Source organism: Brassica napus, chromosome A5 (genome assembly GCF_020379485.1).
Source record: "Brassica napus cultivar Da-Ae chromosome A5, Da-Ae, whole genome shotgun sequence".
NCBI lineage: Eukaryota > Viridiplantae > Streptophyta > Magnoliopsida > Brassicales > Brassicaceae > Brassica > Brassica napus.
Genome location: NC_063438.1, coordinates 19,251,357 through 19,277,468, shown reverse-complemented (window position 1 = coordinate 19,277,468; position 26,112 = coordinate 19,251,357). Strand labels below are relative to the sequence as shown.

At 37.6% G+C, this 26,112-nt stretch overlaps 2 protein-coding genes, 1 long non-coding RNA gene and 1 other non-coding gene across 7 annotated transcripts; 1 reads left to right on the top strand and 3 right to left on the bottom strand.

The window, feature by feature from the left end:
- Window positions 1-966: 966 nt before the first annotated feature.
- On the bottom strand, window positions 967-8,852 carry LOC106455056 (homocysteine S-methyltransferase 3). 2 transcript variants are annotated; one of them, XM_013897106.3, is made up of 8 exons: window positions 8,490-8,852; window positions 4,237-4,293; window positions 3,878-4,104; window positions 2,127-2,256; window positions 1,700-1,903; window positions 1,532-1,603; window positions 1,240-1,451; window positions 967-1,130 (listed from the first exon to the last, which is right to left on the bottom strand). In XM_013897106.3, exons 1-7 carry the CDS (start codon window positions 8,670-8,672, stop codon window positions 1,281-1,283), a joined length of 1,044 nt encoding a protein of 347 aa, XP_013752560.1. In that variant the 5' UTR covers window positions 8,673-8,852; the 3' UTR covers window positions 967-1,130; window positions 1,240-1,280. The 2 variants fall into 2 exon arrangements, with proteins under 2 accessions (XP_013752560.1, XP_048635202.1); XM_048779245.1 differs by having other exon boundaries at window positions 967-1,451.
- Window positions 5,304-7,182, top strand: LOC125608768. The gene is made up of 2 exons (XR_007339428.1): window positions 5,304-5,513; window positions 5,690-7,182. It is a non-coding gene; the product is annotated as an uncharacterized LOC125608768 (long non-coding RNA).
- Window positions 8,853-9,790: 938 nt separating the features above from the next.
- LOC106455057 (serine/threonine-protein kinase HT1-like) lies at window positions 9,791-12,899 on the bottom strand. Of its 3 annotated transcripts, XM_022718963.2 has the most exons (8): window positions 12,618-12,896; window positions 12,092-12,197; window positions 11,549-11,881; window positions 11,341-11,462; window positions 11,002-11,201; window positions 10,751-10,925; window positions 10,522-10,656; window positions 9,791-10,178 (listed from the first exon to the last, which is right to left on the bottom strand). In XM_022718963.2, the coding sequence occupies exons 3-8, from the start codon at window positions 11,844-11,846 to the stop codon at window positions 9,972-9,974; spliced, it is 1,137 nt and encodes a 378-aa protein (XP_022574684.1). In that variant the 5' UTR covers window positions 11,847-11,881; window positions 12,092-12,197; window positions 12,618-12,896; the 3' UTR covers window positions 9,791-9,971.
- A 5,490-nt stretch (window positions 12,900-18,389) lies between these two features.
- On the bottom strand, window positions 18,390-18,496 carry LOC125609792. The gene has a single exon (XR_007339937.1). It is a non-coding gene; the product is annotated as a small nucleolar RNA R71 (small nucleolar RNA).
- Window positions 18,497-26,112: the final 7,616 nt, after the last annotated feature.

Genomic DNA, 26,112 nt, shown 5'->3' with positions numbered 1-26,112 from the left:
ACATGTGAAGTAGAATCGGAAAGAATTCAGTCATACTGGCGCCGCACCTAGAATGGCTCATCACATATGTAGATTTCAAATCTCCGATTTCCATCCGTGACCATCAAAGCCTTTGCAAACGGTCTTTTTCTTCACAAAGCTATTATGGATTTACCAAATAAAAAATAATTTGCAAAAGGTGTGTGAATGTTGGAGGACCACAAGGTACTTTTGTTGTTAATAACTATTAATGTAAACTGTTTTTGTTTGCAGGTTTTGCCGGTAGAATAGAAGGACAAAATGACAATATTATATAAAAGTCACATGGTACGTCGATAAGTTAGGATAATTAGTTATAGAATGAATTATAATTTTTTTGTATGCTATACCATGTAATTTTCCAACAAAAAAAATGATGAACGCGTATCAGCTCTTTTTCTCTTTTTCATCAACAATGAGAAAAAACTTCAAGAGATTTTTTTTTTTTGAACATATTTTTAAAACTTCAAGAGATTTAAACATATTTCTAGTGGTGAGCTCAAAATCTTTCAATAAACAGTCTAATATTTTTTTGTAACACACCAATAAACAGTCTAACTAAAAATTAAGAAGTATCTGAAAGAACATATAAAGTGAGATATCGTATGAGGAACCTAACAAAAAATGTGAGAGATTATATAAATGGTCTGAACTTTTAACTTTAAATTTTAATTATATAATAAAAGTATATTAATATTATACACTATAAGAAACATAATGATTTGTAAATAAAGTTATTTCTTCGCAAATCGTTTATTCACGAACAAAAATCCCAAGTATTCTCGTAATCTTACGTAGGAATTAAACTTTTTGAAAATTTACGAAGAATTTAAGTTCCTCACAAATTTATTCTAAACGCAAATCTTGGGTTTCACCCACATTAATTAAGCATTGTTCTGTATCCCTCTTTTATATATTTATTGAGGAATGAAATATTGCTCATACACAGAAGACAAGTAGAAGTTTATTCATTACATCGCGTTTTACACCACATATAGAAATATGCTTCTTTTACATCAACATTAAACCATCACTTATATCCCGCGATGAGACAATACTCTTATTATCATATCCGGCATTATAACCTACTATCATAGTTGACATTCTTTTAGCTGCGACAAAAGACAAGGATATATATATAAATTATCTAGTAACACAGAAAGAAACGTATTAGTGTCCATAAGATCATCTGCGCCTATGTATATTCCAAACTCGTCCTACCTGACACCACAAGCGCAGAAACTCCATCGATGACAAGTCTTCTACCAGAATTTGAGTTTGGATGGTGCCGAAGACTCACATGAGAGAACATTAGTAATGGCTTTGATGGTGTTTGGAGTAGTCCGACAACACCCTCCAAACAGAGATGCTCCTTCTTCTCTCCATCTACTTACATACGACACAAAATCCTCCTCAGATTCTTCCTCTGATTTCTGCCATAAAATAAATTCCCCAAAAGTCAGATTTGTAACTTTGTTTTATAATTACCAGGTTTCTTTATAGAAACTCTCACAATCCATTTCTTGTTCAGACCGTCATAGACTTCTCCACTATTTGGGTAGACAATGATCGGTTTGTGAGTCACCTGGAATAAAAAGATAGTTGCTTCAGCCGCAAGGCATAAAACAATGGGAAAACCCTAATCCCATAATTGCGTCTATTTACTATATATATTAATTACCTGGCGCAAGGAGATAACCAAATCACTAATGTATCTTGGTGCAGTACAATTGATTCCAATGGCCACCAGTTTCTTGCAAGAATCTGCCACTTCCGCGCATTCTATAATAGACTCTCCACTTGGCACAGTGACTCCATCCTTGGAAGTGAACGCGAACCATGCTGGAATGTCTATGCCTTCCTCTTCAAGAAGATCCACGTAAGCCTATGTTTCATTGAAAAATAATATATTTATATACAGTATGTAGAAATCTAAACCAAATCGTGTAACAACTATACTTGTAGAATATAATCACAACGGCCAAAACAGTCACTACTAACGCTTAACTAATATGTAAGATATGTGAAGAATGGCCCACCACTAGGGAGACTCGTATACTGGTTCGTAACCCCCACAAACAGTCAAAATTTAACAGAACTTTATCTACCTCAGCTTCGAGCTTATTTGGAATGGTCTCAAACGCAATTAGATCGGCTCCCGATTTTGCTAGGATTTGGACTCTTCTTCTATGGAAGTCCTTCAATGACTCCTTGCTTACAGAATCTCCATATACTCCGCTGCAAAGGCATTGCACCCACAACAACAAATCCTTAACGACAAATTATTATAATAATATGTGAGGCCCAAATATTTAAAATTCTGTGCCACAATTGTCTCTTGAAGTCTCAATTTACGGATTTCTTTTCTGACAACCTCTTCACTGTGTGCGGGTTCCACCGCCACGTGGGAGTCCGCGATTGGCCAATCATTTTTTTTTAATTCGGACAAAAAAAAAGAAAAAGAAAAATAAAATATTCCAAAAGTTGTTGTTAAAGATTTGTTAAAGATTTGTTGTTGTGGGTGCTCTTATGAAGGATGAAAAAATTTATACTATATTTACAAAGGAACCAGTACTTTTAAAAAAAAAACTGAGGGAACCAATACTTTTACATTAAAAAAAATACTAGGATCGAACCCGCGCACCAACGCGGGTGTTATATTGATTTGCAATGATATAACATATGTATTTGTTTATGTTTTGTATCAGTATGTTTCAATTTGCTTAAATGGTTTCGTTCACATTTCTATAAGGTTGATTCATTCTAATTTTGTATTGTTGTTTCATATATTATAAGATAGAAACATAACTTTTATGGATCATGGTGTAACTATTGGGCTGGAGATATTAGGTAACTAAATGATAAATATCTTTGTGAATTAGGTAATGAGATTTGTATGACGTGATTTGTGTAACAAATATCAGATCTAATCATTTCAAAATGTATTACGTGATTTTATGATAGTTAGGGAAGAGAGATCTTAGGATGATTAACTAATGTTGTTTTACCTTATATAATCAAAAAAAGTTAAATATAATAATCTTAAAGGTTAAGATTTCAGAACATTTAATTATGCCTTAGTATATTCTGTAATATGCGGTATTAGAAATTAAATTATATACAAAATGTTTTCACAAACTAAATAAATACTTTAATGGAATTTTTTTATTTTAATATACGAAAAACGTGTATATGAGTTATAGATAAGATGTATATGATTAATTGCACTGGGTTTTGATCTAAGATAATGTGTTCAATCAATTGTGTTCTTCACAGATTTTTATTATGTTGTTGTGATGAACATGGTGGCTAGGTAGAGGATAAATGATTTCGACGTGTATGATAATTTTTTGAACTATGTTATTTTTTCTAATCTATTTGATGGTATGAGAAAAACACTGTATATCGATCTTGCATTTCATAATGTTTTGTACTCTATCTTTTTAATGGTATTAAAATCATATTGTATGTCAACACCGGGAATCATACTATCGTTTTATAATCTATATTTTTGAAATGGTTATCAAACTTGAAATTAAATGTTGTAGTTAATTAATAATCTAAACATAGTAGACATTTGACCACAAATGTGCGAGTTTAAAACATCCGTGAATAAGATAATTGTAAATGTTTTTTAAATATGTTATGTTATCAAATGGTTAGTAAATGGAAGACTTAATAAAATTTTAATTAGATGGTCCAAGTAGACTTCTAAATATTAGATAAAAATGATACTTCTCTTTTAATAGAGAAGATATAGATATACTTTTACATATATATAGTTCTTTCATTGGGTTCAAGTTCAATTTGATACCTAAAATGTAGCAAAAATTACGATCAAGCTTATCATTCAAAGAACCTGTATTCAGAGCCATCGGCGAGATAAGCTCCATAGCTACCAACGGAAGCTGCTACAAGAACTGGTCGCCGGGAAGCTTTTCCGACGTGGTCAAAATCCCAAGAACCCTTGTTGCATCTGTTGTAGAAAATCTCACGTGCCTCACATGAGAGTTCTACGCTCCTCCGCAGCAAACTCTCCGCTTCTCCCACCGATAAACCCTTAGCTACAAATCCTTGTATAGTCGCCTGTATATATAAATTGATTTGTTTTAAACATAGAGTTGGACAGTTATCACACATACTTAAATCACGTACAGCTAAATGAATATTATCAAGTTTTCTTCCATGTTTCTTGAAAATATTTGACACGTTAATTACCTGGTATGATGCGGTTATGATGATGTTTGCTCCAGACTCTAGGTAATCCAAGTGCACCTATTACACGAAACTAATATTATATATATAACTAAAGTAATATTATATACTACACTACACAAAATTTTTGTGGCATTTTATCTTGAGCTGTAATTCAAAAAAATATAGAGAACTGATCAGAGGTTGTATGGAGTCCCAGTCTAGTCTAGTAAACGGCGTGGTGGGGTGAGGGAAACAATAGTTGGAATGGAATGCGATGAAAAAGGCACGTAGCAGCACGGCCTTAGAGCAACATTATTAAAGGTTTCTTGTTCCTAGGTTCTTAAAATACATGTACGTGTATGTATATATTATATGCGCGTATATAATTGTGGGGTTCTAAGTTTTACGGAAAATCCAACCGAAAGTTTCTTAAAACTCCGTAATTACATACATATATATAATATATACATACATATACATGTATTTTAAGAATCCAAGAGCAAGAAATCCCCAATAATATTGCTCTTACAAGTTGTAACGTGACGGTTTACTGTTTACTTGTTATCTACACTCACTAGAATGAATTAGATGATTACTTTTTTTTTAATTAGCTTAATTCTTTTTCTGTGAGGCTCATTTAAAATATAGAGGTTATTATCTTGTATAAGAAACCTGAAGTTAAAAAGTTATAAATATAAAAGACTAGTGGTATTCCGGCGCTACGCGCCGGGTTAGTATATTTTTTCTTAAATAAATTTAAAGTTCATTTATAATCTTAGTAAACAAAATATATTTAAAAATATGAAAATGAAAATATGTTGAAAGAGAATAATATTTTTTCCGATCTATTTGATATTGGTTAGCGACCGTAGTATATTACTTTATTTTAATGTTGTTTAGTTTAAAGTGGAATATCACTCATAGATTTAATAAAAATAGAATAAAAAGTCTTTAGTTATAACAAAGTTAATTTTATTGGAATATAAACATTTAGTTGATGTTTTTTCGACCGAAAAAGAAGAAGAAGTAAAGTTGATGTTTTATTTACACAACATACTTATACTATTAAGTTCATGTGCATAGTATATAAAAGGAACTGCATTTGTTTGTTTTGATTTGTGTGCTTGTGCAGTTGAGGAGAGTGATTTTATGTTTTGTTTGGTAATTGTGTTTACCGTGTTGTATGTTTTTTTTTAATTATGGATTACGTTTGTGCATGTGTAGCGCATCTCCTTTAAAAAAAGCATGTGTAGTGCATCTTTCAACATATGCGCTTCATGCAACAGAACTCCGTAGGGGTAAGCTAACAAACACGTTTTTGATTACGATCTTCAGAATTTGTGAACCTATAGGATCATCAAAAGTATCGCTTTAAATTTTAGTTTAGACTCTTAGATTGCTTTAAAAATGAAGAAGGAGGAGTGTGATTGCGTATGCAATAATATAATTGGATTCTTGAATGTCGCGGTTACAGGTTAAAGCTCATATATCGGATGTATCAAATAGTACAAAAAAAACGGAGAACTCATCAGTGCTTTGAAAACCAGATGAAGTGTGGCGGTATGTGTTATCGTCGGCTATGAATTCTTGATGTCGGTGTAGTATATACCCAAATGAAGTTGTAAATATGAGAAACAGAGTGGTTCTGTAAATAGTTATAGTGTAAGTAGGTGAAAGCATATTAATATGTACGCACACTTGTGCAAGATGATGAAGCAGACAATAAAATGCCATGTAGATATGAAACAAAGTTAGTTTTTCCAGTGTCAGTAATTATTGTTCGTTTGTATTATTTGCTAACTTACAAAAACATGAAAAATTCTCAAGAAAAAGCCTATTAATGATAACAATGGTCAATGATCGTCAATTTGATTCATGATTGACATAGCGAGAAAGATAGAACATACCATTGTGAAAGAAGGCAATCTCTACAAAAAAAGTAAAAAAAAATAAATAAAAAGAAAGAAAATATTGCATAATAGAAATTCAAATTAACACAGAGCTTTTTGAAAAACTATCGAGCATCCGGTGACGGTGAGGAACAGGAGAACTGATGGCCTGCAAGATCTGAACAATCTCTGCCATTGTAGGCAAATTTGAAGGAATCTGAGAAGTACAGACAAGAGAAAGTTTCAGAAAAGGCAAAACCTCATCCTCAGAGTATTCTTCCTCCATTATAGGATCAATACACTCCAACACATTCCCTTGTTCTAACAAAACTCGAACATGATCGCTTAGTATCACAAAGCTGTCTTCACCATACTCCATGAGTCTCCGACCAGTCAGGAGTTCGAGTATCAGAACTCCAAACCCGTAAACATCGCATTTCTCGTTGACCCTTTAGTTCTGAAACTCTAGCTCAGGCGCTACGTAACCTAAGCATTCTGAAACCAGTTGGTGTTCATTGTGTTCCCGTCTTGTGTTGTTAGAAGACGAGCTAGGAACTTGTTGTGCAGCTCTAGCGTCCAAATTACACGAGGTTTTTGTGAGCTGTCGTGTCATCGTTTTCATTTCCTCTTTCGTCTTCTTCCACTTCAAGATGATCTTTACAAAATGCTCTTCATCTTCTTAACTTAATTTTCCTCACCACATGTTGCCATCTGTTCTTGAGCTCCTCAATTCGAACTGGTTTAAGGAGATAGTCGCAGGCAACCATCACATACATTAGATCGCTATGCGCAAGTAACAGTGCAAGATATAATTAAAAAGATCAAAACATTATAAAAAGAGATCAAAACATTCTATCTTGGAAACATGAAAATAATCAAACAGAAACTTAATAGGTCATACTAATGACAGTTAAGTCCATTTCAAGATCGCTGATCACGAGATCAAACTTGTTCCTGTTATCCCTCAGCAACTCCAGTGCGGTCTGTGCCTTATTCGCTGTTGTGACTGCACATATATTACCTAAAAGTCTGTCTTTATACAGAGCAAGATAATCAGTCACAAAGGACAAGATAATCATGAATACAATCAAAACTCGGATCATTCCTAAGCAGAACCGTAAATAAATTTCAACCCCATTAAAAATAAGAGCAAATAATTTTTGAAAATGTGAACTTTCTGTGATTTATGATCAAGATAACAAACCATGAGAAGAACAACGAAAGAAGAGGATATTTGAAAATCCTATGTTCTGTTCGTCTTTCTTTCCTCTACATGTCGACTCTTTTTTCATGTCAATATAAAGTAAAAATTTAATCTCATTATAATAAGATACACTACTGATTCTTAACCTGTTTTCTTTGGATCCTTCCCAAGTATTCTTCATTGGCTTATGGATGTCGAGGAAGAAGAAAGACCCGTTAGTACAACACATAAATTCAACTGTCTAAGACTTCAACATAGAGATCATTCATAAATTTATATTTTTTTTTACCTCAAACCAAGCTGAACAGAATAGGTATTCCGTCTTCACTGCCTGAAAACATCAAACAGGAACTATATGATATTATCTCATTCTCATAGAGAACAAACGTTGGCAAGCCCATTAAATGAATAGAAAGGACTTCAGTACGAACACTAATCATTCTTGATCTTAATTCGGTTTCAAAGTCACACATCCATCAACTTTAAGAGTAATAGCTTTTGCAGAATTGTTGGTCACTTGCAACTCCGAAATCAAGCATAAACTAAAGAACCCAAAAAGGACTTGCAACACGTGTATGCCAAAAACATCAATTCAAAGGACACAAACAGAAGAAGGGACATACAACACAAAGCTTCTTAGTGCTCTTCGCATCATATTTCAGACGGACAACTGCGGTGTTTGTACATCGGCAAGGACAGTTTACGACGTCGCCATAGTTGGAGTTGATTCTGAACAAAGATTGGCCTTTCGGATTTCGTTGGATTGTGGCTATTCATCGCTGGAAAGGAACACATTTATAGTCACTACTACAATCGGTTACCTTGGATTTATGAGAGCAAGTGGGGGAAGTGGTACAGACGTGCAGAATTAAAGTATCAGATGAAGGCAATAACAAAATACTGAGGTTTAGATCGGGGATTAGATCGGTCTCCTTGGTCTACGGCGCTTGAGCATCGAAGAAGAGACGAAACAGCTTCAAATGTGAGGACACCTGTCACGAAAAGCCCCACCCTCCATGGTGACGTGGCGCAAGGAGGTGAGAGAAAACTCTGTTTTATTATTATAGATACGGAATCAGAATTCAATTTAAAACCTGAAGTTGTAAATATAATTAATTCCAGCTACTAAAACATCTTAATTACGAGTTAGTAAACTTCCACTTAGATAGTAAATGTATAACCTTTGTGACGAGGTGAGGAGAAGTAATGAGGCACTTGGCACTCCAAAGTGGATCCTTGATGTCAGCTCCGTGTCGTTCTAGCTCTGTCGCAAACCCTCCATCAACCACCGCATAACCGCCGCACTTCTCTAAGAACTCGGTCATCAACGAAGATGACGTTCCCTTTTTCACTAATGATCCCATATAGCTCTATTTAGGTTAAATGAACCAGATCAAGACGAACTAGATATGAAGATGAGATTTGATGTTTGATCCTGAGATGAGATGCATGAGCTTTTTATAGGCGGCCCGAGTTATGGGAACTTTAAAATGACATATACACCCTTTTAAGTAGTGTTGGTATATTGTTGAGGACCGACTTATGAGTTTGTAATGAGGAAAACGAGCGAAATAACTATGAAGAGACGTTAAGTGGTATTAACTAAAAGTGGATAGTTGTGTTAACATAAAAAGAAAGTGGATATTTATGAACAAAACTGTATGATCAGACAGCCAGCAGACTCCTTTGCCTGCCGTGTGGGAAATCACCCACCCAACTCATGGACCACGTTGTACGTCTTTTTCTGAGCCATCCACGTTACTACTTATATAAGTTGCCTATAATTAATTTATGTAATAATTAATTTCTCCCAGTCTGACTCTATGTATGTTGCGTATATATAAATTAAATAAACGCATTTCTCTGTAAAAATCCTTGGTAATTTTATTATTGCGTTTCTTGTTTCGTAAATATAACTTTTATGAGGAGCTTTCTGTGAGCCAACAAATACTGTATAATTTTATTATTGCGATTCTTGAACCCAGAGTTTGGTGATGAACTGGCCTAACTCCTCAAAGTAGGGATCATTCTAAACCAAATCTAAACACTTATATTAAAGTAAAGCTACCGAGTGAAACCGAAGCTTCACAAAACGATGACACAAAATTTTACAAAAGATATGTACGAATGGTTAAGTGGAACATGAGATGATTCGACGTTTGAACCAAGCAAGTAAAATCTACAAGAATACGAAACAATTCGTCCACTACCGATTATAACTCTCTATATGGATGCTACATATTGAGTCTTTTCTCAAGGACTTGATATATTCTGATTTATTTTCTAAATCTTTTATACAAATTTAAAGCATTTAGCTAAATAATTCTTCACTAAATAAAACAAATAATTAAGCATCGACTTTTTAATCATACATTCCTCTTTTATTAATCTAATGTACTATGCACATTAGAGCAAAGGAAAAGTTATCACCTGTTTTATCAAAAAATGTTAGTATTTGACATTTCAGCTGTATACTGAAAGCAAACGTCAATATTCATAAATTATATAATATATATTCTTCTCTTATAACGAAAACTTTTTTATCTGGACAGATTAGAGAAAAAAAATAAAACAAAGCAATATAATGCTCCACAATGCAATGTAGAAAGTAAGAATAATAATAATAATAAGATGGCCAAAGAGGGGTAAAAAAAAATGCAAATTCAAGGACCACGACCGGAGACAAAGCAGAAACAGCCAGGTCTCTGATCTTCCGGGATCATTCCGCCACCTTTGGAAGTGTCGACTCCTTCAAGCATCTTCACGACTTCCTCCATCTCTGGCCGTTTCACCGGATTCGCATCCCAACATCTCTTCATTATGTTCGATAATGATGTTGGACAGCATCTCGGTATGTCTGGTCTTAGATTCTGTATTAAACCGTTAATAAAAAAACAAAACAATTAGTCTCAGTACCCATTGACGTATTGGCATAAACAAAGCTAGGAAAAAAACAAACCAATAATTGTTATTCAAACCAATTGGATTTCTCATTTCTTTAATCTAAAACACCCAAACTGATAGTATAGTACTATAACTACTCGAAACTGAATCTATCAATCATATTACATAAATATAATGTTAACTAAATTAACTATTGTGTATTCATGTGAATTTAACGCTATTTTCTAACTAAACAGACTTAAATCCAACTCCAGTACCAAACCCAACACAAGTCAACATTTACAAATGGCTTTAGTAAGTTTGACTAACCTGACGAACAACAGCAGAAGAAACATCAGCAAAGCTGAGATCAGGATAAGGCATAGCACAACAATAAATCTCCCACAAGCATATCCCGAAGCTGTAAACATCGCATCTTCTGTTGTATGGCTTACCATCAAGAACCTAACCACACATGTTTCATTATTACACAATAAATCATACTTTGAAACCATAATAATAAGCAATCTTGAACGTAAAAGTTATATTTTTTTGCTACCTCTGGAGCCATGTATCCTAGAGTACCAGTTTCTCCAGTCATGTCCTTTGGATTCTGAGCTTCAACTCTAGCCACTCCAAAATCAGCAATCTTTAGATTCCTCTGATAATCCAATAACATGTTCTCCGTTTTCACGTCCCGATGAACGATTCTCTCTGAATGCAAATAACTTAGCCTGCAAGTCATCATTGTATATCACAAAAAGATTTATTTCTTTCATTCTTGAAGACATAAATAATGGTATAGCTTACCCTCGGGAGAGATCTAGAGCGAGTTGAACCACAACTCTAATAGCGAGTTTCCTTCGCCTGTTACGGAACAAATATTGCTTAAGAGTTCCTCCAGGAAGATACTCCACAACCACACAACAAGCTCTCTGAGGCAACGAGTTCTCCATCTCAGCTGATGAAGGTATCTTTAGATTTGTTGTCCCCATTGATGCTCCAACAAACTGTTTTTTAAAAAAAAATTAACATTCATACATAAACATAAAAGAGAGATCATTAATAAGGAGAATTAATTTTCCAGAGTCCTAATCATTCATTTGAAAAAAAAAAATTAATAACAGGGTAAAGAGGTTATATCATTACCTTTGTGACATTGGGATGGTTAAGTTTGTGCCAAACCCCAACTTCTTGTCGGAACGAAGCACGAAGAGCTGAAGTCTCAGCCGTTGTCGCGTAACCATCTTCTCCCCAATCAAGCACTTTCACTGAACCAAAACACTAAACAGTTAAACAGAAGTATAGACTATATGTTCATAATAGACCAGTATATTTTGGTCACATGTTGTTGGACCTGCAACGTCTTGACCATCATAGATGCCTTTGTAGACAATACCATAAGCACCACGAGCAATGACATTGCTCATCTCCAATTTAGCCAACTCGATTTCCCACTCTTCCTTAGGCTTTGGATTCTTCTCGATGTTTCTTGACCAAACCCTACTCAGATGTTTCTCCAGCTGAATGTCCAAATTCTTCAGATCGATCCTGTCAGCTCGGAAAATCATGTCTTTCTTGCTGTCATTCCCAACAGCTCCTCTGTTTCTGAGGTTATTCCCCGGTGAAGCTTTTATCTCGTTTGGTGTTTCCATTTTCTTTCTTTTATAACAATCTCAGACACAAACAACTGAAAGTAAAAGCTAAGTTCGATCAGATTCTCTGACATATACTTTTCAAAACTAAACAAAGTTTTCATCATCATCAAATTAGTTAGTTTATGTTTTAACAAATGATACATGAAAGTAAGCAATACTAAAGTTCAAAAGAAAAGATGTAAAACAATACTATTGTGCAGAGAAGCTGAATTTAATTTTGTAAGAAAAACTATTACACCAACCTCGAGTTCACAGTTCTTCTGACATGCAAATTTTGATCATCTATTTTTTTTATTAAGAAAGTCTTTTACTTTTTCATAAATAACAAATTCCACAAGCTGAAATCCTCTGCAACAATAGCGTTGAAATTCAGTTAAAATAAAAAACGAGGAAACTGAATTTAAAATGGAAAAGGCCAATATTTCAACAAAGACAATTAAAAAATGTAAACCCTGAAAAGCCGACTCGTCCTCCACTATAATCATTGACCCAATATCTTTTTAATGAAATATAAATTTTTTTTTTGTCAACATGAAATATAAAATTATATTCATCAAAAACCAATTGATACATCAAATGCAACAAGAATAAATGATCTCATATGTTTGCACCAAAAGTTAAACTCTGCTACCAAACCAATACTTGAGAATGTCTTGATAAATGACCCAACATTTTCTACAATATCATGAACCCCAGAAAAGTCAATAAATTTAAGAAATCAGACGTTACCAATCATCCACTAAGCCATGCAAAGAAAAAAAAAATTACCCAGAAAAAAAGATCGTGAGATCGCTAGAAGAAAATATTTCTTCCTCCAGAGAAACACCCCCAGAGAAAAGAAATAGAGGATGGTTTGGGAGAGAGAAGAGATCTGAGAAAAAATAATCTAAGAAAGCGAAATGGGTTTAGGAAACGATGAATGAGAGGCGGATAATGAAAGACGGAAGGAAAGAATGGCTTGTTTGTTTTAAGGAGACGTATTTGCTATTTGGAAACAAAAGGCCAAAAATATTAAACAAGAATTAATCTTATATTTATTCTTTTTTAAATAAGAAATTATTTTATCCGTTGAAAATTGACAATTTAGCCCAAATAGATCAGGCAGTGGAAGGTTGCCAAAAAGGTCAGGTAGTATACAATACATTGAATGATAAGAATTTAATATAAACATTTGTTCAAAAAAAAAAAGAAACATCTAATGATAAGAAAGAACTTTGCTTCTTTTTTACTTTTACTAAATGATAATTCATATCTATTATTTGTAAGAATTATAACATAAGGTGGAAGAAAACAAATATTGTAACTAAGCTTACTTTGGTAAGATATTTGTTGTAGACAAAAAAAGTAAGATATTTGTTAAACAAATATGTTTTTTTTTCAATAGGAATGTTTGCAATTTTGTACACTTATTTATTTATTTTTTGATAACAGTAGGAATCCAAAAAAAATTCTAAGAACAAAGACAAATCTCATAAAATTTAGTATTTAGATACGCGTTATTCCAATTAAAGAGAGGTCAGGTGGTCAAAAGCAAATCGAACTCAGGTAGCGAAAATTTCAGCCGGAATTCCTTTACTACTTGAACCAACGATTTGGTTTAGTTTATTAGACTTAAAATTTACAATCTTCTTTTTTCCTTAATGTTTTTTTAAAATAATTATTAAAAAAAAATTTAGTTTTTATTAGCGGTATATTTTTTACGGAAACTAAGGAAAGACTACTACTGTATATTTTATTGTCTAAATTTTTGTTTTGTTTTAGATGATGTCTAAATGCTGACAAAAGTACTGACTAAATTCAACATCTATTTAAAAACGAACTTATAAAAAACATCTATTTAAAAATGTTGCAATCCTCATTTCTTTTAGAAAATTTTTGTTTATAAAAAAATTATTAAAAATATAACTATTTTAGTTTTGATTAGCGGTAGATTCATATGGAAAACATGATAAAAGATTACTAGAGATTATTTTCTGGTCTAAATTGTTTTTTTTTTTGGGTTTTTTAGATACTGTCTAAATAACAAAAAGTACTGTCTTAATTCGACATCTATATATACCGTTACAGCCGTAAATTTAGCAAAACTAATAATTAAGGAAATATAATTGTCTTTTTCTCTTTATTATTGGTCTCCTTTTGCTTATACAGATAAATCAATTATAAAAACCATTATTGGACTCTAACCATCTATGGGCGGGAAGGAAACTGATATCTAAAGTGGACGGGGAAAATCTCTTCTTCTAATTATGTGTAAACAAAATCACATACTTTTTTTAATTTTTAATCCCTTATATACTAAAGCACAAGTCACCTAATAAATCAAATTCTGACATGTGAATTTTTTTTGAAAATAGAGAAAAGCAAAACATGTTTTTTGTTCATCAAAATATACGGAAGTTTCAAAATTTCAAATAACCAACCTTTTCTAAATTCCTCATAACTGTAATTAAACAAACCACTTTAACTTTTTTTACCCCATTAAATCAACTATTCATGTTTTGTCTATATTATTATTTTCGATGTATATTAAAGAAACTCAAATAACTGTTTCTCCTCTACGTTCCAGCCTTCTTTAGATCCTTATCAACGTTTTACTTTTTCTTTACACAAGAACTTTGTTTCTGTCTCGGGTTTAGTGGCAGAAAACATGAAAACCTTCCTACTTTCCTCTTTGCATATCGTGATCAATTTGGTAGCAGTCTACAAATCATCAGTCAAAGAGCATTTTGAAGCGGCTGTTTACAAGAGCTATCCACATCTGTTAAATCTCCAGTTTGTTTTTCATTGGCTGCAACGGAACCTCCATCCAAAAATGATCAAAGCGAGAGTAGCTTATAAATCATCGATCGTAGTGTCTTTGAAGCGGCAGGAAAAAATTACCCAAAACTCTAAAGCTTCTGTAAGTTCTTCATGGGTACGCTCTATCTGTCTCGGGGAAGGTGCTCATGGTGTTGTTTACTTAGTCATACGAAATGATTCTGTGAATGGTGATGATGCTTTGCCATCACAAGTGCACATACATCATCTTCTTTCAGTCTTTGTGATGAAGAACGAATATATTAAACCTAAAGTGATACTTTATGAAAAGTAAAAAAAAAAATTTATTTACAATATTACTAACAAATGTAATATATTCCCAAAAAAGTAAAATTTTCTTCCCAAAATATATTAAAAATTACTGGTGTAATAAAATTAAAAATGACATCCCTAATATTTTCTCTCACCTAAATTTCTAATATTTAATTTAAGAAACCACATGGCATAGGCTGAGAAAAATATTCAAACCCGAAAAACTGAACTGAATAAAAAGTTATGCCAATACTTAATCGAAACTGGTAAAATATTCAAACAGGTCCAAAACTTTGGTATATGAAGGACCAGAACCAAATATGGTTCAAACCAAAATATTTCGAGTGCTCAAAAATATTCAAATCCCATTTATATGTTTAAATATATCTATTTTTTTAAACAACAAACTTTGATTCATAACCGGTTCAGGTCAGAAGAGTGGTTGGATCAATAGAAAATGCAGTTTTCGCAAGTGAATTGTTTTTATTTACTATTCAAAATATCTAAAATACTCAAAAATATTCGAATTTTTAAAAAATACTTGAAAATATCAAAAACAGTTGAAAATAAATATCTAAAATAGTCAAAATATTTAAAACACAGAAAATACACTAAATTAAATACCTACTGGTTCCCCATCCAATATCCAAACTGTACCAATTTCATGTCAAGGATTTTAAATATTCAAATTTCTATGTCATATACTATTTGTATTTTGGATTTTGAGGATTTTAAATTATATTTAGATGCTTTATTTTGTTTACTTAATTTAAACGGATATTTGTACACGAACCAAACCCACAAATATCTAAACCAAATATGAATCAATGTTTATAAATACCCGAATGAAAATTAAATCTCTATATCAATAACCCAAATTCCAAATAGACCGAAACATGTATCCAAATGCCCTCCTTTAACATGGTGCATATTAATAATTCTTCTCACGGTCCACAACATTACTCACCTAAAATATAACTTAAGAAAATGACGTACATGAAACTTGAAAATCTATTAATTATATACAAAATTAGAAATTGCTTAAAAATAATTTTGGACTGATGAAATCGATCCTGCGCTTTTGAAACGCGGATCAAAATCTAGTCATTTGTTATAATTTAGACGTTGAAGGTACTTTTGCCTGCTCTTTGGTTTACATCAAGAATCCAAAGATCATTTGTTTTTAGAATGAGTTTACTCGGCGGAGGTTTAGAGAAAATGTTTGGTTCGCTTGGGCGTTTCCAACGCTCTTACTAGTTGGCAAAGTGTTATTGACTGGTAGTCTGTCTTCCCCTAAATATATGTGATATCTTGCATATTTACATTGTTTTATCCGTTTATTCATGTGCATTTTCATCATATAGATTAGGATTTAGCCATGTCTAGGTTGCATTTTGCATACATATATCTCTATCAGGTATTTGAGTACCACATGGAGTTTCTGGAGACATTTGGGTGCATTTGGAGCTCAAAAGGAGGTGATTAGAGTGGTCTTTGGACGAGCACTGCCTGGAGCGACTTGTCGGAGCGACGGCATGAGGTCGCTGTGCACCACGTTCCAGAGCGACTCATCCAGAGCGACTGCACAAAGTCGCTCGCGTTTTCACGTCCGGAGACACGCATTTCGACCTCGGAGCGACCTTCCAGAGCGACGTGCTGAAGTCGCTCCCGAAGCTCGGAGCGACCATACCAGAGCGACAGGGAGAAGTCGCTCGCGTGTTCATCACCCGGAGACGCGAGAACAAGCCCGGAGCGACCTCTCGCAGCGACACAGCGAGGTCGCTCCCGAAGCTTGGAGCGACTTGTCGGAGCGACAGGCTGAGGTCGCTCCGTGTTTTGTTTCTGCTCGAACTTGTGATTTCTCAAGGGCATTTTGGTCATTTCATTATGCACGTTTTTATTTTCTAAACCTATGTTTTATTACTCTGTAAGCCACCAGGAACCAGATCATCTTGGTTCTTAGAAAAAACCACCAAAAACCTTTGGAAAGTCATCTCTTTGAATCAATTGATCAGTTTATTATTGAAATTCTGTGTTCTTATTTATTTTCTGTCTTTCTCTACATGATTAATCTGAAATCCACCATGGGTTTAAGAGGAATCATGGAGATTAGTGAGTAATCACCTTTTGAATTCATGGGTTAGGGAGATTAAGGGTGATTAGGTTAGAACTAGGATGTTTTAGTGTAGATCATTCATATTTCCTTGCTAGTAGAGTGAACATAAAGCATCTTCTGAGTTGGCCACTCAGTAGTTGATCCTTAGGCATTTCTCACCCGAAAGGTGTTCGATGAAATGCCCGAGACAACTCTCTTAGGATTTTAGCATGCTCTGCCAAAGACATTTGTTGTTAGAGATGCTAAGATAGTTAATAGACTTGTTAGTAATGATTGCTTTCATATATTCAACCAAAGACATTTGATGTTTGAATTGTGTTAAGTAAATGAACATTCATCTAGACATAGAGTTTGTTTAGGATTGTGTCTAAGCTTAAGGTTAATAGATTGATTGATCGTTTGCCATCTTTAGTTCGAAGCTTGATCACCCGATGTCTAATCCCTATATCCATGAGTTCTCTTTTCCAATAGTTAAGAAAGTATCGTTTAGTTATTTCTTTTAATTAGTCATAGTTTAAAAACCCATCTAAATCATTGGTTGCACTTAGATTAAGCGATTACTTGCATTCTCGGTGCTTTGATATCTCTCAGAACTGGTTCGACAATCATTTATACTACAACATTTGTCTTAGGAGCCTTGAAAACTCCTAACATCAAATTGGCGCCGTTGCCAAATTCTGAGTAGATTTGAACATTGAGATTTAGTCAATTGCTTGAGACTAAGTCATTTTTATTTTCTTTTGTTACTGACTCTTCTTCACCTCCCTTTAATCTACAGGTGTATGAACTTGAGGAGCAAGGGTCCATCAAACCTAGTTCCAAGAGCAGCAGACATCAGAGCTTTAGAGAGAGAGTGTGCTAGAAAGAGAAGAGAAGAAGAACATCAGGCTCAATTGCAGAGACTGAACACTGACATGGGAGACGTTCATCAAGAAGATGCAGGCGTCAATGGCGCTAACAACAATGGTCCACCTAACCAACAGCGAGCAGCTCGCCCCATTGGCACTTACGACCGTCCCAACATTCATGGTCATAGATTGGGAATCCGAGCACCCGCCGTGGCAGCCAACAACTTTGAGATCAAGTCAGGACTCCTCAACGTGATCGAGAACAACAAGTATCATGGCTTGGCTCTAGAGGATCCATTTGATCACTTGGACAGGTTCGACAGCTACTGTGGGTTGTCAAAAACCAATGGTGTGTCCGAAGATGCCTTAAAGCTCAAGCTATTCCCTTTCTCTTTGGGGGATAAGGCACGTCAGTGGGAGAAGTCTCTACCCAGCGACTCCATTACCACTTGGGATGACTGCAAGAAAGCATTCTTGGAGAAGTTCTTCTCTACTTCAAGAACTGCTAAGCTGAGAAACGAGATCTCCAGCTTTCAACAGAAGGGCTTGGAAGGTTTCAGTGAAGCCTGGGAGAGATTCAAGGGCTATCAAGCTCAATGCCCACACCATGGTTTCTCTAAGGAGAGCTTGCTGAGCACATTCTACCGTGGTGCTCTCCCTAAGTACAGAGCCAGACTGGATACAGCTAGTAATGGGTTCTTCTTGGGGAGAACTGAGGAGGATGCAGAGGAGCTGGTTGACAACATGGTTAAGAGTGATGCAGTCTACAGTGGAGACCACGACAGAAGCAGTAGAACTGAGGATAAGCAAACGAGGAAGGAGTTGAAAGCTCTACAGGATAAGATAGACATCCTCCTTGCTGATAAAGCTACCCAAGAGCAGCTGCACTTTGTCGGCAACCCAAGCCAAGAGACACCAGCTGTTGTCCATGAAGTTGAGGGTTTGGAAGGTCAGGAAGAGCTGTGTTTCATCAACAACAATGGTAGCTGGTACAAGAAAGAACCCAACTTTCAGTACAACAACTACCAACAGAAGTCCTATTCCAACAACCAGCAGAGTGGTTATCAGCCTCGGAACAATCAGCAAGGCAGCTATCAACCTCAGCAGAACCCTCCTCCTGGTTTCAACAACAAGGGCAACCATTCTTCCCAACAACAATCTAATCCCTCTACCTCCACTCCTCAAGTCAGCAGCACTGATGCTCTACTGAAACAAATCCTGGAGTCTCAAACAAGAAGTGAGAAGCATGTTGGCTATGAGTTGAAGAATCTTCACTCAAAGATTGATGGGAGCTACAATGAGCTCAACAACAAGTTCAGAGCTTTGGAGAACCAGTTTGCTGCCATGAACACTCAACAAAATCGCCAACAAGGTTCTCTACCTGGTAAATCTGAGCAAAACCCCAAGGAAACCATGAAAGCTATCACTCTCAGGAGTGGTAAGGAGTTACCTCAGAGAACTCTCACCAAGGATGCTGAGAAACAAAGTGAGGGGGTTGCCATCACCATAGATGATGAAGTGGTGATTGTTGATGAGAAGATCAATGACGAGATCTTGGAAAAGATAGTGGAAGCAAAAGGAAAAGGAAAGGTTGGAGAAGAGAAGAAAACAGTTAAAGATGGTGAAGTCGTCACTCCTGCAAGTGAAAATCTTTTGTTCCTCCTGCCTATGAACCCAAGCTTCCATTCCCAGGTCGATTCAAGAGGCAGCTGCTAGAGAAGTACAAAGCTTTGTTTGACAAGCAAATGAGTGAAGTCCAAGTCACAATGCCCATTATAGATGCTTTCATGCTGATCCCTCAATACAGCAAGTTCCTCAAAGATGCTGTAGCTGCAAAGAAGAAAGAGATGGAGGGCATGGTGATTCTCACTCATGAGTGCAGTGCTATCATTCAGAGACTGGTCATTCCAAAGAAGCTAGAAGATCCTGGATGCTTCACATTACCTTGCGCTCTTGGGCCTATGGTATTTGATAGATGTCTCTGCGATTTGGGAGCTAGTGTCAGCTTGATGCCCCTATCTGTTGCTAAGAAGCTGGGTTTCACTCAGTACAAGAAGTGTAGACTTTCTCTGGTATTGGCTGATCGTTCAGTGAAGTACCCTGTGGGTATCTTAGAGGACCTCCCAGTGATGGTTGGAAATTATGAGATCCCTACAGACTTTGTGGTGCTTGAAATGGGTGAAGAAGCTCAAGATCCTTTAATCCTTGGAAGACCTTTCTTAGCCACAGCAGGAGCTATTGTTAATGTGAAAGAAGGCAAGATTGATCTCCATCTGGGTAAAGGGCACGTTCTGCATTTCGACATCAAGGAAGTAATGAGGAGGCCAACAGTTCAGGGCCAAGTGTTCTACATCGAAGAGATGGATGCCCTTGCTGATGAACTCCTAGAAGAGTTGTCACTAGAGGACCCTCTACAGCATGCTTTAACTGTAGAGAAAGAGGCTGAGGTGATTGAGAACCTGGAGAGTACTGCCTATGGGATGATGCTGGATTCACACCAGGCGTTTTTCAGTAAGGACCAGTATGAGGAGCTTTCACAGATGGTTCACCAACAAGTCTCAGTCACTCAACGAGAGGACAACCAGCAGGATGACTGGAGTGAACTAAAGGCACCTAAAGTGGAGCTTAAACCTCTTCCCCATGGTGTAAGGTATGCATTCCTTGGTCCTAATGAAACTTACCCTGTCATTGTGAGTAGTGAACTTACTGAGAATGAGCTATCTGAACTTTTGAAAACACTTAAAAGATTTAGAAAGGCAATAGGTTACTCACTAGATGACATCAAGGGGATATCACCCTCTTTGTGCATGCATAGGATACATCTTGAGGATGAATCAATGACTTCTATCGAGCATCAAAGAAGGTTAAATCCTAACCTGAAGGATGTTGTAAAGAAAGAGATTCTTAAACTCCTAGATGCTGGTGTTATTTACCCTATCTCAGATTCTAAATGGGTATCACCTGTGCATGTTGTACCAAAGAAAGGTGGTATCACTGTGATCAAGAATGACAAGGATGAATTGATACCAACAAGAACCATCACAGGTCATAGAATGTGCATTGATTACCGAAAACTAAACTCTGCATCTAGAAAGGATCATTTTCCACTACCATTTATTGATCAGATGCTTGAGAGACTTGCGAATCACCCATTCTATTGTTTCCTTGATGGATACTCAGGATTTTTCCAAATCCCCATACATCCCAATGATCAAGAGAAAACGACATTCACATGTCCCTATGGCACCTTTGCATATCGAAGGATGCCATTTGGTCTATGTAATGCTCCAGCTACCTTTCAAAGGTGCATGATGTCAATTTTCTCTGATCTGATTGAGGATGTTGTGGAGGTATTCATGGATGATTTCTCTGTCTACGGATCTTCGTTTTCTGCTTGTTTGTCAAATTTGTGCAGGGTCCTACAGAGATGTGAAGACACCAACCTTGTGCTGAATTGGGAGAAGTGTCACTTCATGGTCAAAGAAGGGATTGTGCTAGGACACAAGATTTCAGAGAAGGGGATTGAGGTGGATAAAGCCAAGATCGATGTTATGGTTGGTCTGCCTCAACCAAAGACAGTGAAAGACATCCGGAGTTTTCTTGGTCATGCTGGATTCTACAGGAGGTTCATCAAGGACTTCTCCATGATCACTAGACCTTTGACCAGGCTGCTGTGCAAGGAAGCTACCTTCAGTTTTGATGTGGAATGTCTACAAGCTTTCAAGAAGCTGAAAGGTGAACTCGTTAGTGCCCCAATTGTCCAGCCACCTGATTGGGATCTCCCTTTTGAGATCATGTGTGACGCCAGTGACTATGCTGTGGGAGCTGTTCTGGGGCAGAAGAAAAATGGCAAAACCCATGTGATTTACTACGCCAGCCAAACCCTCAATGATGCTCAAATGAGGTATGCCACAACAGAGAAGGAGATGCTGGCAATTGTTTTTGCCTTTGAGAAGTTCAGGAGCTACTTGGTTGGGTCTAAAGTCATTGTCTACACAGATCATGCTGCCTTGAGACACCTTCTAGCCAAGAAAGATGCAAAACCCAGGCTTTTGAGGTGGATCCTTTTGCTCCAAGAGTTTGATATGGAGATCAAGGACAAACCTGGAGTGGAGAATGGAGTAGCTGATCATTTGTCCAGGTTGAGGATAGAGTCTGGTGTCCCTATTGACGAAGGACTTCCTGAAGAGCAGATCATGGCTATCGAAGGAGTGATAGCAGTTTGTGAGACTGGTAGGAAGCTGAAAGAGGTCAAAGCAACAGAGGAGAAAGAACCTTGGTATGCTGATCTGGTTAACTACCTAGCCACAGGGAGAGAACCTTTGAATCTTGTAGGCTATGCCAAGAAGAAGTTCTACAAGGATGTGAAAAGATATTACTGGGACGAGCCCTACCTCTACATTCTCTGCAAAGATCAGCTTTATAGGAGAGTGGTTGCAAATGAGGAGATTGATGGGATCCTTGCACAGTGTCATGGATCATCCTATGGAGGACACTTTGCCACCTTCAAGACAGTTGCAAAAGTATTACAAGCTGGATTCTGGTGGCCACACATGTTCAAGGATACACAAGCCTTTGTTTCGAAGTGTGATTCTTGCCAAAGAAGAGGAAACATCACCAAGAGGAATGAGATGCCTCAAAATCCAATCCTTGAAGTTGAAGTGTTTGATGTCTGGGGTATTGACTTCATGGGACCATTTCCATCATCTTTTGGCAACAAATATATCCTTGTGGCTGTTGATTATGTCTCCAAATGGGTGGAAGCCATTGCAAGCCCCACCAATGATGCTAGAGTTGTAATCAAGATGTTCAAGAGCATCATCTTCCCAAGGTTTGGAGTCCCAAGGGTTGTAATCAGTGACGGAGGTTCCCACTTCATTAACAAACTGCTTGAGGGACTTCTCAAGAAGAACGGTGTGAAGCACAAGGTGGCAACTCCTTATCATCCCCAAACAAGTGGCCAAGTTGAGATTTCTAACAGGGAGATCAAATCTATTCTGGAGAAGATTGTGGGGATTACAAGGAAGGATTGGTCCAATAAGCTTGACGATGCACTTTGGGCTTATAGGACAGCGTACAAGACACCACTGGGCACCACACCTTTCAACCTAGTGTATGGGAAAGCTTGCCATCTGCCAGTGGAGCTTGAGTACAAGGCACTATGGGCAATAAAGTTGCTGAACTTTGACATCAAGAGTGCCAAGGAGAAAAGGCTCTTTCAGCTACACGAGCTTGATGAGATAAGAATGGATGCTTTTGAGAACTCAAGAATCTACAAGGAGAAGACTAAGGCTTTCCATGACAAGAACATCCTGAAGAGAGAGTTTAAAGAAGGTGACCAAGTTCTTCTCTACAACTCTAGGCTGAAGTTGTTTCCAGGAAAGCTTAAGTCAAGGTGGTCCGGTCCTTTCAAGGTCAAGGAGGTTAGACCATATGGAGCAATAGTTTTGTGGAGCACTGATGGAAGAGACTTCACAGTCAATGGACAAAGGGTTAAGCTCTACATGGCTACTGCACCAGAGGAAGATGGGGTTTCAACTCCACTGTCTGATCCTACCCCGGCCTAATCTAAAAGGAGGCAAAGTCAAGCTCGGGACTTTAAACAAGCTCACTTGGGAGGAAGTCCCATGCGTATCCTTGTATATATTGCATTTATATTTTCATTTTTCATCTTTTTGCATAAAAAAAAAAAAAAAGAGGTAGAGAAGTTGTGTGCAGGTACTCATCGGTTCAGTTTTGAGCAGGAATCGCGCGTGGGAGCGAGGTCTCACAGCGACACCTCGAGGTCGCTCCAGCTGGGAGCGAGGTTTCGAGAGCGACACCACAAGGTCGCTCGTGTTTTCGTCGTCGGATCGAGAAAAATCGCCTCAGAGCGAGGTCTCGGAGCGAGGTCGAAGGGTCGCTCCAGCTGGGAGCGACGTTATGGGAGCGACACCTCGGAGTCGCTCGTGTTTTCGTCGAAACGGACGCTCAAAAACGGAGCGACGTCCTAGAGCGACACCTTCAAGTCGCTCCAGCTCAGAGCGAGCTTTCCGGAGCGACACTCCAAGGTCGCTCGCGATTTCGTCGACTCGCGACGCGAGGAAACGACGCGGGAGCGACCTCTCCCAGCGACACCCTCACGTCGCTCCCGACCCGGTCCAGGTAAGTTTCCTAACTCTAAACCCCGGTTTGATTCAAGTAAACCGACCCTAGACCACCCTAAACCGAACCGGACGACCCTAAACCTACCCCAACCCCGCGACTCCAACTCTATCCCCCTCACTTTCCTCTCACAAACTCACAAACTCTCTCAAACTCATCCACACCAAAATCCCCAAAACTTTCTCAATTCTCACCCAAATCAACTACTTTTTGTTTCTAAATCCAAGCTTTCACCCCTGTAATCTATTCCTCACCACCCATTCACCATTTCCTTTCATCCAGAGCAAGGTATTGAGCTTTTAAATTCAAATTTGTAGGTCCATGAACCCTAGAATTTGAAAGTCGAAATTTGGTCCTCTTCTTGCTAGATTGTGGTGAAATAGACTAGGGAAAGCTTATCTATCATGTTGGGTTGTTGAATTAACTGTGAAATTGAGTTTAATTTGCACTTTGGCAAAATTAGGGTTCATGGATTTGGGGGTTTTTCGAATTTGACCTTAATTGGGTGTGTTTGCGGGTGCACTAGATGCGTTAAGATGTTACATTGTTGCATTGTGTTGAACTTGAGTTTAAACTGAAAAATTCATTTGTTAAGTTCATTCTTGCAAAATGTTCGCTTGCAAAGTCTTCTTTTTCTTCACTTCCATCTACTTATCCCTTTCCAAGTTTGTAACTTTTCAGGTGAAAATGGTTAAGAAGACAAAGGGCAGGTTGGAAGCTGAGAGGCAAGAAGCCGAAAGTCAAGAGTTTGCACTAAGAGGAAAAGCGTTAACCAGCGAGCCAACTGGCTCAGGGACGCAGAGGACTGTGCGACAGCAGACGTTGGCTGCAAGGAAATCGAAAGAACAAGAGAAGAGGGCTGGGAAAAGTGTAGCAGTTCCCACCCATGAGGAAGGTGAAACTGAGAGTGATGACGAGCCAGCACCTACGAAGAAAGCCAAGATGTCAAAGGGCAAAGGGGTTGCTGTTGATCGAGACAGGGCAAAAACTCCATCTGTGGAGGAACTGTATAATCACTTGAAGAATGGGGTCACTTGGGCTCCAACCAGGTTCGCCGACCTCGATTTGCTGAAGGAGTTGGGCCTAGAATCTGATATTGAGGCGATGCTGGGACATTTGAAGATGCCAAAACTCCTCACCATGGCTCATCCTTTCTACAAGGATGTCACTTGTCAGTTCCTATCCTCTCTTGTGGTCACTTACCACGACACGGCGCATGTGAGGCAAGGATGGGGAAAAATCAGCTTCAAGGTCAATGGAAGAGAGTACAACATGAACTTCAAAGACATTGGGAGGGTCATGGGATTCCAAGACCTAGAAGACCACTCCCTTCCCAAGTGTGAGAACCTTCCCACAGAGCTTTGGAAGTTGATCACTGGAAACAGACACTCCACCGGGGCTGACAAGAACTCACACATCCGACACCCGTCTGTACGCTACCTCCACAGATTGCTAGTCCATGCTTTCTACCCACGGAAGCAAGCTGGTACTGTTACTGAGGAGGACATGCGACTGCTCTACCCGGCTATCCGTCCCTACACTCAACCTGGAGTGTTACCTCTTCCCAGCACTGACATCTATGCTACATTTGGGATGGTCAGTTTCTTCGTGGGCCGTCTCGAACACTACAGAGACTGGGCGTGGTACACCACTGATTCGCGTCCAAAGATGGGGATAGGCGGAATGATCACACCACTGCTCCAATTTCTGAATGTTCCCTTGGGAAAGGACGCAGCGGGGCCCAGGTTCATTGATGGCACCTACTTGAGGATCGCCACCTATTTCAGTGGGATGTATGGGAACGACTACGTCTACCACTACTACTTGCAGGGCAAGCCAATCGAGGTGGTTCTTCCAAACCGGAACCTGACGAGTTTAGAGATACCTGGAGCTATCAGCTTCAACATTCCCCAGGAGTAGTTTCTTGGAGAACACGGGCCTCTAGATCCAATTCAAGCAGCTCCATCAAGGAGAAGGAGTGTCCCTACGCAACCTGATTCGCCTGTTGCAGATACCTCTGAGCATATCTATGGACCTCCGCGCTACTACTTCAAGCCCCATGACGGAGTCCTTCCTCCTGGAGCTC

Bases quoted from the DNA above. Each gene is read 5' to 3' on its own strand.
- LOC106455057 (XM_013897107.3), bottom strand. From the start codon at position 11,846: ATGGAAACACCAAACGAGATAAAAGCTTCACCGGGGAATAACCTCAGA. The intron at 11,463-11,548 runs GTCCAACAACAT...GTTTTGGTTCAG, and splicing joins TGATGGTCAAGACGTTGCAG to TGAAAGTGCTTGATTGGGGA. The intron at 10,926-11,001 runs GTAAGCTATACC...GATGACTTGCAG, and splicing joins GCTCTAGATCTCTCCCGAGG to GCTAAGTTATTTGCATTCAG.
- LOC106455056 (XM_048779245.1), bottom strand. From the start codon at position 8,672: ATGGGATCATTAGTGAAAAAGGGAACGTCATCTTCGTTGATGACCGAG. The intron at 1,604-1,699 runs GTAATTAATATA...TTTTTATTCCAG, and splicing joins TGGTTATCTCCTTGCGCCAG to GTGACTCACAAACCGATCAT. The intron at 1,452-1,531 runs GTGAGAGTTTCT...ATTTTATGGCAG, and splicing joins GTCTGAACAAGAAATGGATT to AAATCAGAGGAAGAATCTGA.